General features: G+C 39.1%; 1 protein-coding gene across 1 annotated transcript in view; it reads right to left on the bottom strand.

The window, feature by feature from the left end:
* Nucleotides 1-13,133, bottom strand: part of LOC138658195 (neuronal acetylcholine receptor subunit alpha-7-like) — a 343,558-nt gene that overhangs the window by 96,187 nt on the left and 234,238 nt on the right. The window contains exon 8 of the mRNA XM_069745709.1: nucleotides 2,581-2,667. Within this exon, the coding sequence (XP_069601810.1) occupies nucleotides 2,581-2,667 (87 nt within the window). The remainder of the gene's footprint in view (nucleotides 1-2,580; nucleotides 2,668-13,133) is intronic.

The raw sequence follows: 13,133 nt of genomic DNA, 5'->3' as shown, positions 1-13,133 counted from the left end.
ACTATCACTTGCAAAAGTCAACATTTTTTTGTGCAATGCAGAGTTGCGCTAATTTTAGCAACTTTTGGCATTTCAAGCAGCTTTGACAAAATTGGCAAAGCTGTGAAGATTTTGGGTGGGACTGAGGTGTGGCTACACCCACCCATCAAATTCTGCAAAACTGCCAGTGTATTTAACACCAGATTGAAGTAGCATTTCTGGTGAGGTGCAACAGAGGTGCATGCCGCTGCGAAGATGTACCAAATTCACTAAAGGGGTATTCTCATCTCCAAGTTCCTATTCCAATATGTAGTAGGTGTAATAATATTAATAATAATACTAATAGCAAATACCTCCAATTAGAAATGTAGACTAGATCTTCTGATTTGCTATATCTCTTACCCCATGTGCAGGTATCCATAGCAACAAATCAGAGCTTAGTAATCATGAGTGGCAAATGATGGGGTAACAGATGGCACCCCCTCACACTGTCTAACTATTTAAATGCTGCTATCGCTATAGACGATAGTATCTAAATGGTTAAACCTCTGGTATCCAACCAATCTTCAATTCCAGAATTTGCAACAGGAGCAGGGCTGCAAGATGCAGCCTCTCTTCTGCTGATGATCTCACGAGAATACTGACAACACCCACAAGAGCAACCTGAGGAAAAAGTGCAACATGACAGAACCAGCTCACAAACATGATGTACATTTTTGTCATGAGTTTAGAATATGCTAAATCATTCATTCAATAAAATAAAATTGGAAAGTATTGCTAGAACGCAATGACGGTAATTCAGATATCATATAAAGCAGTACCTAAATACATTGGTATACTGGATTATTGCCTTTTTCGTTACCCCTTAAATCTTGCTCTGCACACAGCCTAAGGCCAGTCTCACACGTCCAGATAATTCCGGTACCGGAAAAATTGGTATCGGAATTATTCGTGTCCGTGTGTCCGTGTGCTCACGTGCCACATCAGTGTGGCACACGTGCGGCAGCCATGTGCCGCCCGTGTGCCAACTGGGTACCACACGTACCGTGCAGGAGACAGCGCTACAAGTAAGCGCTGTCCCCTGCTTTGGGTGCTGAAGCCGCCATTCATTTCTTCTCTCCAGCAGCGTCGCTGGAGAGAAGTTATGAAAAATCTTTTTTTTTAGTAGTTTTTGGTGTTTAAAATAAATATCCCTGTCCCCAACCCCCTCCCACCCCCTGTTCGCCTGCCCGCTGTTAATAAAATACTCACCTAGCTCCCTCGCTGCTTCCTCTCCACGCCGCAGCTTCTCCTGTATGAGTGGTCACGTGGTACCGCCTATTACAGTGATGAATATGCGGCTCCACCCCTATGACGTGTGAACTGACATGTGAAACCGGCATAAGGATGAAGTCAGATGGCCATATTACTCGCCTGAGGATCACATCACAATCCTCGGGCTGGCCGTCGGCTCTCCTGAACCAAGCATGACAGCATGAGGTATTGCTATGGAGCTGTCACGCTCAGGTTAGAAGAGCAGATGGCCAATCCCAGGATTGCGATACTATCCTCGGGCAAGTAATATGGCCGTCTGACTACACCTTAAAGAAAAGAGCAGCACTGTTTTTGGACTTAAACATCCATGCTTTCATAATCAGATGAAATTGATTTAATCCCATACGACGGGGCAATTTTTTATTTTTGTGCTTTTAATTTTTTTCACATTTTCTACAAGAGCAGTAATTTTTTTTTATTTTTCCATCCACATAGCAATATGAGGTCTTGTTTTTTTTGTGACTAGTTGACCTGTTATGAGGCACCATCCAAATAAAACCAATTCTTTAGGTCGATACAATAATGGCCATATCAAACTTGCATTTTTTTTAACATTTAAGTGCTGGAAAAAAAATAAAAATTGGCAATTCGTAAAAATTTTAAAAAAATTGGGCGTTGTTTTGCCATTTTATTTCCACTGCTGTGGTGCATTTTGTGTTTGTCAATAGCCAGAATTAGGTTCCTTTAGAGAGGAAGACTAAAGAGAAAAGACATCCTTCACTTTTTTTTTCTGAGCTTATTCCTTCTTGATAGAAATAGAGTAAAAAATGGCACTATGTATACTGTATCTGGTCATGGAAGACAAATAGATTTAATCCATGAACCAATCCAATAAAAAGGTTCCATTAATATATATAAATCTATTATTTCCCTACATTCATAAGTTCTTCCTACTTTCCAAAAAGATGAAATATTTCATGTTTAGTTAATTTACACTATTCAGAAAATTTCACCTTGTCTTAACAACCACGTCAGCTGCAAAATAGAAAAACGATGTTGCTCTCCTCAAGGCCTATACAGTTATTGACTAGGAGTAAAGATTGTCTTATTTAGCTCCATTAATGAATTACAACATTTTAAAATATCTATATTCTAGGCAGCTATACAAGAAAATGCAAACATGTACAAATCAAGTAAAGTTTCTTAATACTTATATGGTAGTGCAAAAATAAAAAATGATCACAGGCCTAGAAACCTTTACAACGACTATTTTATGTGAAGAACAGTGATGACAGCACCGATTTCCTGACTGATCACGTTATATCGTATCTATCACATGTGACTTACCTATCAGAGGTACTGAATCCGAAGTTGCAGGCATGATCTCTGCCACAAGTAACATGAAGACTGTAAGTGACAGGAGCACGGTAATTCCTGGATGTGTAGAAAATAGAAAGTTCAGTGTTGGTCTGTACATATTTTCTAGAGATCTTCTGTTGCAATGTAAAAACAATGACAATAATTCATGTTTTGAAACCTATATCAAATCCAATTAATTCAGTTTGTGGCAAAGTAAGAAAGGTGGTTGTGTAAGAAGCTGGGGATATTTGTGAGATAGTAATACTATGTAATGGCAAGAATAATTAGGATAGAAATAAACAAGAAAACCACAGTTTAATGACCCTTTAAAAAAGAAACCCTGGGCTTCACTCACCCTCCCCAAGTCCAGCACTGAGTTTACACCGATATCTGTTGCAGCACTGAAGTCATGTCGACAATTCTAAAGCCGATCAGTGAGCTCAATGGCTCTGAGCGGCTCATTGCATCAACCCTGGCCGTGCTGCTGAGGTCAGTGATTGCCTGCAGAGCTAGCGACAGGACATGCAGACATTAACAGACAGAGATAACAGCGACCAAGACTACTCCGATCCCAGGGTAATGTGAGCCTTGTTGCCTATAGCAAATTATATGATTTTGTGTTTTATTTTTGCAGTGGAATGAGAACAATGAGAAAAACTAAATCTGATTCGCTTCTATGACAGCAAATAGACTTATCTTGGAAAACTTAAATGAGTCCACAAGTGCACAAACTGCTTAGCTCAGTGATTGGGCACATGCACTGCGCTACTGCTGCCCATTAGCAAAGACAGGAGCAGCAGGCAGCACTGGAGCTGGGCAGAGTGAGTAAATTCTCAGTTTATTATTTTATATATCTACAAGTCTTTGTAAAATCTAAATCTTTGTAAAACTAAAAGTTTATCCTAGACAACCAATTTAAACATATTTAGTTGATTGACAAAAAGTAATAAAATAACAGCAACATTCCTTCTGAAGTTTGCCATAGCTTCAAGTCTCGAATAATTAGAATGTGTGATAAAACATTAGGGAACTGCACAGCAAGTTTTCTTAATGTATTCTTATTAATGAAATACCGAAATATAACTAGGTGGGGTGGATATAAATATTAAGAGTCATCGCAATAAATTTTGTGTGTTATTGTCACATGACTTCAGGGACATTTCGAACTTCAGATTAATACACAATTGAAATTCTGTTATCTACTGTACATAGCAGAATGTTGCCTGTCATCCTCGTCCATGGCTGCTGCTACTCTTTCCCACACTTCATGTCCATTCTCCTCCCAGCCTGTCTGTACAGAATATTGCTTGCCTAGCGCTTTCTTTCTGCAGAGACCTCTTGTGCTTTGAAGTCATCCAAAATTTTTCCATTTTAGCCAATTACCTATTGTTAAGCAATAAGATTCCTAAGATTCCCGTTTTGGGAAAAAGTGATCTTGAGTTTAACTTCTTTATTACTGATTTGGCTAGCTCCTTGACATTGTTCTGTCCCCTGCATGTCAGGACCTCCTTGTCCTTTCTGCTTTCTGTTGAGAGAGAACACTACCTAAGAATTTTCTGTAGACAAGTCAAGATGCCTCTATTGAAGGATGTAAACCTGACACCACACTCTACAGCTTCCCAAACCCAAATCTGCTTCAAACTTATGGGTCCACAACTCCCCTGTTAGATCTTATGCAATAGGTCCATTTCGTCTTCCCGAAATATATGGTAAATTATTTTACTCTCTTGAATCCAGACCTTTTAGTTCTCTAGATACACGACACATTAACCTTCAGGCTCTCAGCTCCAACGTTATAGCCAAATTTTCGCTTCTTCCTGAACTATAAGCTATTGTTACATGCAATCAGTAAAGTACCTTCTTGTGAAATCATGAGCTATCATGCTATCAGCATCCTATTCACAAACTTTTTCTTGATATTTTTCATTGACAGTCAATGCTGCTTTAATGTCTAAATTATAAATCAGAGGAGCACAAGTATATCTTCACAATCACCCATATTGAAGCTTTTTTTTACTTATTGTCTGAAATTAAGGTTTGACTCAGAAATTTTATATATCAGAAATGATAAATGCTGTAAAAAGGAAAACTTTTAATATACCATGTGCTCCACTACCTTTCCAATTTTAAGATCTTCTGAGGTTGACCTAGTATTTAGCTTTTTTTTTTATTTCATTTTTATACTGCTAATGGCTTTTGTGGATTTTGGATGGCAAAATAAAGACATGGCTATAATGGCACTTTTATGCATATTAAATTGATAACTTTTTTTTAGTTATGTGGTAATGAAGTGCAAGTGCAGAGGGCCTGGGTACTGTACTTGGTCTTTTCCTGCTAGTTTGGGTATTTGCTGGCCTCTCCATCTGTTTTCTCAGTAGCCTGCCTCTTCTGGCAAAAATCTTATCAATTTTTTGGCTCAAGTACATAATGTAGAAGTAGCTGTGCATGCACCTTTGCCAACATTGATGGTACCTGTGTGAGATTTCGGTAGGTGCTGTCAATGCCAGGGGAGGAGGCACATGTGCAGTAACTTTCCTTTGACTATAATTGAGCCCAATCCTCGGTGCTGACTGGGCCACTTTAAGGATGAGCCCTATTGGACCTTTTGGACAAATCTTTTTTTTTTCATTGTCAAATTCCAAGACACATAGTATTTTTTCTTTTTTCTTTGATGTAACTGTATGAGGGCTTTATTTTTTTTGGGGGGGTGAGCTGTATTTTTCAATAGCAGCGTTTTGAGGTACCATATATACTCGAATATAAGCCGACCCGATAAGATGCTCCATACAAAATACGCCCCATAAAATGCTCCATAAAGTTCAAGATGGGTCCCATACGATGCCAATATGATGCTAAATACAGTTTATGCAGATCCCCATATCCCGTATATTGCTGTTGCTGCTGCAAAAAAGAAATACTCACCTCTCGTCGCTGACCGCTGCTTCTCAGCGTCGCCGTCTCTATGCACTGACTGTTCAGGCAGAGGGTGCAGATTAATCACGTTATCGCGCCCTCTGACCTAAACGTCACATTCAGAGGACGCGGAAGGCATTGCAGCGGTGGAACGGGGACAGGTGAATATCGCAAATACCGGGGGCCTGACCAAGCGCTGGCAGAGGCACCTGGCCCTCATAGCACGCCGGTGTGCCCACCTGCTCAGGATCCCGGCACTTGTCCCAGTGCTAATGCTGACCGTCGGCCCTGTCAGCAGTCATGGTAACACTCACAGAGGTTGAAGGTGTGCGTAGATGACCAGGAGAGACAGGGGAACACCTGCACTGTAGTTGAGAACAAGTGGGACCATTACTCGTGTACAAGCTGAGGGGGGTCTTTTTCAGCAAAAAAAAGTGCTGAAAAACTGAGCTTATACACAAGTATATACGGTACATGTAACCTAACTTATATTAACTCTTTATTTAGAGAAATACGAAAGAAACAGCAATTCTGCTGTTGGTTTCTAATGTTTTATATTTTCTAGTATTCACATGCTGTACAAATAAAGTGATACTTTTATGCTGTGCATCATCATGATTGTTATAGTATCAAATTTATTTAGTTTTGTTTATGTTTTTATTACTTTTGCACATTTAATACACAACTTTAAAAATGTTTTTGTTGCCAAATTCTAAAATCCATAAGTTTTACAATGTTAAGTTAATGAAAATGTATGAGGGTTTACTTTTTGCATTACAAAATGTGGTTTTCTGTTTTGCCATTTTTTGTTACACACAACTTTTTAGTTACTTTCTGATACACTTTTACTACACTTTTTTCAAGGTAGAGTGTACAAAAGTAACAGTACTTCAGATTTAAAAAAAAAAAAAAACACTATAAACTATTCACATTAATTGACATATTAACTTTATTCTATAGGTAGATAGAATTAAAACAATATTTAATTTATATGGCGTACACCATATGGGATAAATAATGATATCTTTTTAGAGTAAAGTTCATTACAGTTAGAATGATATCCAACATGTAATCACACAACTTTTTGATCCTTTTCTATTTAATTTTTTGTGCAGTGGGATGAACAAAAATAACAATATTGGCATAATTTTATTTTTTGCAACATTTATTGTGCTGAATAAATAATTGTATACTTCTATATTACATGTCACTGCAGATGTGGTGATACTAAATATGCAACTTTTTTTTAGCTATGTCTATTTTTTTTCCTGATTAACATTTCTTTATTGGGAAAATTGGAATTTTGGGGAGGGTATTTTCACTTTTTCTTAAAACACTTAAAACCTTTTTTTTTTTTTAAACTTTCGGTAGTCCTGTAAGAGGACATTGCATTGGTAATGCACAGTACTCCATTAGCAGAACTGTGTATAACGCTGTCCTTTAAATGCTGATTGACAGCCTATTGTCACATATATTCATTGTGCTAGCAGTTGTGGTGCTGAGGGAGACTCAGGACCAGATGCTCTGGAGCATGCTGCTCTATTCAACCACTTGGACTGGAGTGGCAGGAACCTGTAGTGCTGACCAATCTGGCAGTATGGTGTGTGTGCTATTCATCTTTTCAGAATTTCTTGGTACTGACCTTGTTGCGTGACCACTTCTGTCAGCCAGCCATCAGCCAACTACGTGGCCACAACCCAGGAGTCCGTGTATAAATCCAAATCCTGCTACAAGAGTTAAAGGGTGAAGGCCTGGGCAACTCTTGGAATCAGGTAAGTGAAGTGGTGTGCATTAAAGGGAACCTGTCACCCTGTTTTTTCAGTTTGAGATAAAAATACCGTTAAATAGGGCCTGAGCTGTGCGTTACTATAGTGTATTTTGTGTACCCTGATTCCCCACCTATGCTGCCGAAATACGTTACCAAAGTCGCCATTTTCGCCTGTCAATCAGGCTGGTCTGGTCAGATGGGCGTGGTGACATCGCTGTTTCTTCCCCCAGATCTTGCTTAGCTTTCCGTTGGTGGCGTAGTGGTTTGCGCATGTTTAACTCCCGAATCCACTGCGCAGGTGAAGAAAAAGAGCGCGATCTGCGCTATTCCCCTGGTTATCAGTGGGCGCGGCCATCTTCCTGAGGCCGCGCGTGCGCAGATGGAGTGCTCTGCTGCCCGGGGCTTCAGGAAAATGGCCGCGGAATGCCGCGCGTGTGCAGATGGAGATCACGGCGGCCATTTTTCTGAAGCCGAGCTCTTTTTCTTCACCTGCGCAGTGGATTCGGCAGTTGGACATGCGCAAACCACTACGCCACCAACGGAAAGCTAAGCAAGATCTGGGGGAAGAAACAGCGATGTCACCACGCCCATCTGACCAGACCAGCCTGATTGACAGGCGAAAACGGCGACTTTGGTAACGTATTTTGGCAGCATAGGTGGGGAATCAGGGTACACAAAATACACTATTGTAACGCACAGCTCAGGCCCTATTTAATGGAATTTTTTATCTCAAACTGAAAAACGGTGTGACAGGTTCCCTTTAAGCCTTTCCATGGAAGCCATTTTTAGAGTTGTCAGATGACCACTGATAGACTTATGTCAGGCTTATACCCTGGCAATATCTGATTGGCTGCAGTTTATGGAAGACCTGGAGGCTTGTGTTAGGTTTCCAGATGCCATAGAAACTCATCGACACCCACGACTGCATTGCGGGGTGCTGATGGGCTAACACAGGGATCGCCTTACATAAAGTATATTTTCTCTCCCAAGATTAGATAGAATCTCTCATTATTACATGCACAAAGAATATAAAAAAGCTTCCTGTATATCTCAAATTAAAAAACAAATTATCTAAACCAGACAGCTTCTTATTACTAATTTACTTTAAAATGATTTATTGTACCATATATCAAAAGATTTTATAATTCATCCACAGCTTTTGAATAGAATTGTTTGAAGCAAAAATAATCAATCCCCAAACCTAGATCAGAAACTGCCCTTCCATGCAATTGCAGACTGATTTACTTGACAAACATCAATACAAAATGATAGTTAAAAGATTAATTAAGATCCTTCTATCAATCATGCAGACCAAGTGGGATATACACACATGGTCAAAATTGCTGGTACCCCTCGTTTAATGACAGAAAAACCCACAATGGTCACAGAAATAACTTGAATCTGACAAAAGTAATAATAAATAAAAAATCCATGAAAATGAAAAAATGAAAGTCAGACATTGCTTTTCAGCAATGCTTCCATAGAATTTAAAAAAAAATAAAACTCATGAAATAGACCTGGACAGAAATGATGGTACCCTTAACTTAATATTTTGTTTCAAACCCTTTTGAGGCAATCACATACGGATCACTGTTCAGGGAACATTTCTGCGATTGTCGTCTGTGTAAAATGGACCGATTTTTTTATACGTTATGTGTGCCTCCAGCCTAAAGGAGATCCCCCAACATTAAACATAATGATATTTTACTTACTGATCAGAAGGGGTCTGATTGTCAGGACCTTGCAAACGAACAGGGGCAGCAGCATTTTTTCCCCTCCACAGCAGCACTGCCATCTATCTGCAGTGTAGGGAAGTGCAACTCAGCTCTATGTATGTGAACGGAGCAGCTCCCTGTACAGCAGTGCCACGTTGACAGTAAAAATGATGAAGGAGAATTGACCCCATAACTGAGCCTATTTACACCATTGTATAATAATTGTGAATATCCCTTTTAAAAAAAAAGTAATATCTGCAGATTATTTTACCTTTTCATTCCCTACGGTTGGATTTTTTTAAAAATTTTTGCAAGGTTGTTTCCACCAATCTCTACGAATGGGAAACAATGTACAGTCTGAGTCATGTCAACGCTGCAGTTTTTTACTTGGAACCAGAGGTGACTCCAGGTCACCAATAAGCTGCAATCTTAGAAGGAAGATAGACTTTTCAATGACTGTCCAACAATACGGACAATCTGATGGTTCAGAACCTGTCCAGTCCCTTTTAGGCTGCATTCATTTATATCTTCAGTTTTAAAGCTGAAGTCTTCAACAGGTAAAGTTTTACTTTTATTCTACTTCCACATATGTATCAAATATTTTATATGTACCTGCCTGAAATCAGCTAGGCAAGGAGTTCGGCAAGCTGAAAAGCCCCCAACATAAATGTTTGCATTTGTTTCAGCTTTGTATTAGTATACTTTGGGGTACTGTGGTGCCACCTGCAGGTCATTTTTCCTTACTACAGGTTTATGGAAATTAATGTTAAAATTGTATTCTGTGATCACATCGTGGATGTGTGGTTTGTTTGGCTATTTTCTTGCTGAAAGGGGCAAGTTTACCTTTCAAATGGTGTATCATTTGTGTGTGTGGGTGCAGTATCAACGTAAATTCAAAGGAATCACGGAAAAAGAGTGTTTTGATATAATATAGAAGGATAATTAAGTACACCCCACTTTTGGCTCCACAAACTCCAGAAGCAGTCCCTATCATTCCTACAGAATTCTCATAACTCAAGATTTGAGAAGACCGTTTTGCTATAAAATACAACTGATGGAGAATTGGAGGTACCTAATTTCACAAGTTACTATCACACTTCATTTTTTAATCAATAAAATGTTGGTTGCTCCCCTCTGAATCTACCAACTGGATGGATAAGGATGGAAAAATCATTTTTAGACTCATCACTTAAATCCCTCCCTTAATTGACCATAACCTTCCCCTATCCCCCTTCCAAACCATTAAAGGAATAATTTTGTTGTGGAAAACACCTCTCCTGACAAGCTCACACAACCCACCCTTTGTTAATCTTCCAGTTCCTCTCACAGCACTCAAAATCATTATCACTTGTACCTCAGGATGGATACATAATGGAATAGTTAATATCTCAACTCTAAAAAAAATTAAGGTTCCTTCAAAAATTTGATAGATGAGTTTAAAATTACAAATAGAGAAATAAACAAAGATTATAGCTTTCACAAAACTGCCATTATTCTAAATTGGGAAAGAGCTGCATAAATCCTTTTGTGTTGATCAATGGTCAACATTTACAAAAAGGGCTTACTCATCTTTTTCCCCTTTTCTATGCACTTCTCTTCAGAACATGTATTATAAGCTGCTTTTATCCACGGAGTATGTAACGCCTTCCAAGTTAGGCTACTTTCAGATTAGCGTCGGAACGGGGCCGTCGCGCTGCGTCGGCCTGATGTACCGATGCATACTGTGCAAGCGCCGCACAACGGGGGCAGCGGATGCATTTTTCCAGCACATCCGCTGCCCCATTGTGAGTTTCAGGGGAGGTGGGGGCGGAGTTCCGGCCGCGCATGCGTGGTCGGAAATGGCGAACACATCGCAGCCAAAAAAGTTACATGTAACATTTTTTGCTGCCGACGGTCCGCCACAACACGACGCAACCGTCGCACGACGGTTGCGACGTGTGGCAAAGCGTCGCAATGCGTCGCTAATGTTAGTCAATGGAGAAAAAACGCATCCTGCAAGCAATTTTGCAGGATGCGTTTTTTCTCCTAAACGACGCATTGCGACGTGCAGTGCACGACGCTAGTGTGAAAGTAGCCTTAGACAGATTTTCTTCTTAATCTGACAAATGTTGGAAAAACTGCAATAAAATTGTCACAAGTTCACAAATTTTCTGGTAATGCCCTAAACTAATCCATTTTCGGAAAGATGCTTCAACCTTAATATCATATTTGTCATATTTTGTCAAGTGCAAAGTCTCCCACCTTCCGTTTTCTTCTTTTCTTTTAATATTTAAATAACAAAATTAATAATAATAATAATAATAATAATAATAATAATTTTATATAGATTTATCTGGCTGCAAATGAATTAGATGACAGGTTTCCTTTAAATATGGATTTTCATGATGCGCAGTCAGGCCAGAAAATAGTTGAAAATTTCTTAACAGCAAGTAGAAAAAGGACATTTTATGGCAAGCAAAGTCACAGATGTGACAGATTTGTTTCTTTACAGACAATGACAAGTTGAATTTCCACTTTTGACTCATTCTGATCCGATTAAGTGTACAGAATGCTATCGGCTAATTTTACAATATGTTCCTATTCTAAAATCGTAATATAACTTTCTACTTTTGTACTAGAAAGGTAAAGCTTTAGGTGATGCAGTTCTTTGAGAATATATCAGTCATACTAAACCCAGATGTCCTATCTACCCCCAAGGTTACAAGATTCCTTGCCTGGCATACTAAAAGTATGGAAGTAATAACATATGACTTATAAAATAATATACGGTAACTAATTTAAAAAGCTGACTTTACAATATTTCAATAGGGCTGTATAAATGTTAAATGTATTTGCAATTTATGATAAATGTATTTGCAGGACTCCTTTTCTAGAAAAAATAATGTCAGCAAAGATCTCTGTGCAGAATACAAAAAAAAATCGCTGATAATAGAGGGTGAAATTGTAAAATTAAAGTTTGCTGTAAGGCTTTGTTTAGTACCTTACTATTAATGGATGTACATACAGATGCTTTTCACAAAATTAGAATATAATCAAAAAGTTAATTAATTTCAGTTCTTCAATACAAAAAGTGAAACTCATATTATATAGAGTCATTAGAAACAGAGTGATCTATTTCAAGTGTTTATTTCTGTTAATGTTGATGATTATGGCTTACAGCCAATGAAAACCCAAAAGTCATTATCTCAGTAAATTAGAATAATTAACAAAAAACACCTGCAAAGGTTTCCTAAGCATTTAAAAAGGCCCCTTAGTCTGTTTCAGTAGGCTCCACAATCATGGGGAAGACTGCTGACTTGACAGATGTCCAGAAGGCAGTCATTGACTCACTCCACAAGGAGGGCAAGGGGCAAGCCACAAAAGGTCATTGCTAAAGAAGCTGGCTGTTCCCAGAGTGCTGTACCAAAGCATATTACTGGAAAGTTGAGTGGAAGGAAAAAGTGTGGTAGAAAAAGTTGCACAAGCAACCTGGATTACCACAACCTTGAAAGGATTGTTAAAAAAAGGCCATACAAAAATTTGGGGGAGATTCACAAGGAATGGACTGCTGCTGGAGTCATTGCTTCAAGAGCCACCACACACAGACATATCCAGGACATGGACTACAAGTGTCGCATTCCTTGTGTCAAGCCACTCATGACCAATAAACAATGCCAGAAGCGTCTTAAATGGACATAGGAGAAAAAGGACTGGACTGTTGTTCAGTGGTCAAAAATGTTGTTTTCAGATGAAAGTAAATTTTGCATTTCATTTGTAAATCAATGTCCCATAGTCTGGAGGAACTGTGGAGAGGCACACAATCCAAGCTGCTTGAGGTCTAGTGTAAAGTCTTCACAATGAGTGATAGTTTGGGGAGCCATGTCATCTGCTAATGTAGGTCCACTGTGTTTTATCAAGACCAAAGTCAGCGCAGCTGCCTACCATGAAATTTTAGAGCACTTCATGCTTCCCTCTGCCGACAAGATTTTTGGAGATGGAAATGTAATTCTCCAGCAGGACTTGGCACCTGTCCACACTGCCAAAAGTACCAATACCTGGCTTAAAAACAACAGTATCACTGTGCTTGATTGGCCAGCAAACTCACCTGACCTTAACCCCATAGAGAATCTATGGGGTATTGTCAAGAGGAACATGAGAGACACCAG

The sequence above is a fragment of the Ranitomeya imitator genome, chromosome 1 (assembly GCF_032444005.1).
Source record: "Ranitomeya imitator isolate aRanImi1 chromosome 1, aRanImi1.pri, whole genome shotgun sequence".
NCBI classification, from domain to species: domain Eukaryota; kingdom Metazoa; phylum Chordata; class Amphibia; order Anura; family Dendrobatidae; genus Ranitomeya; species Ranitomeya imitator.
The sequence above is the reverse complement of the archived record's forward strand: the minus strand, read 5'-3'. Positions and strand labels throughout refer to the sequence as shown.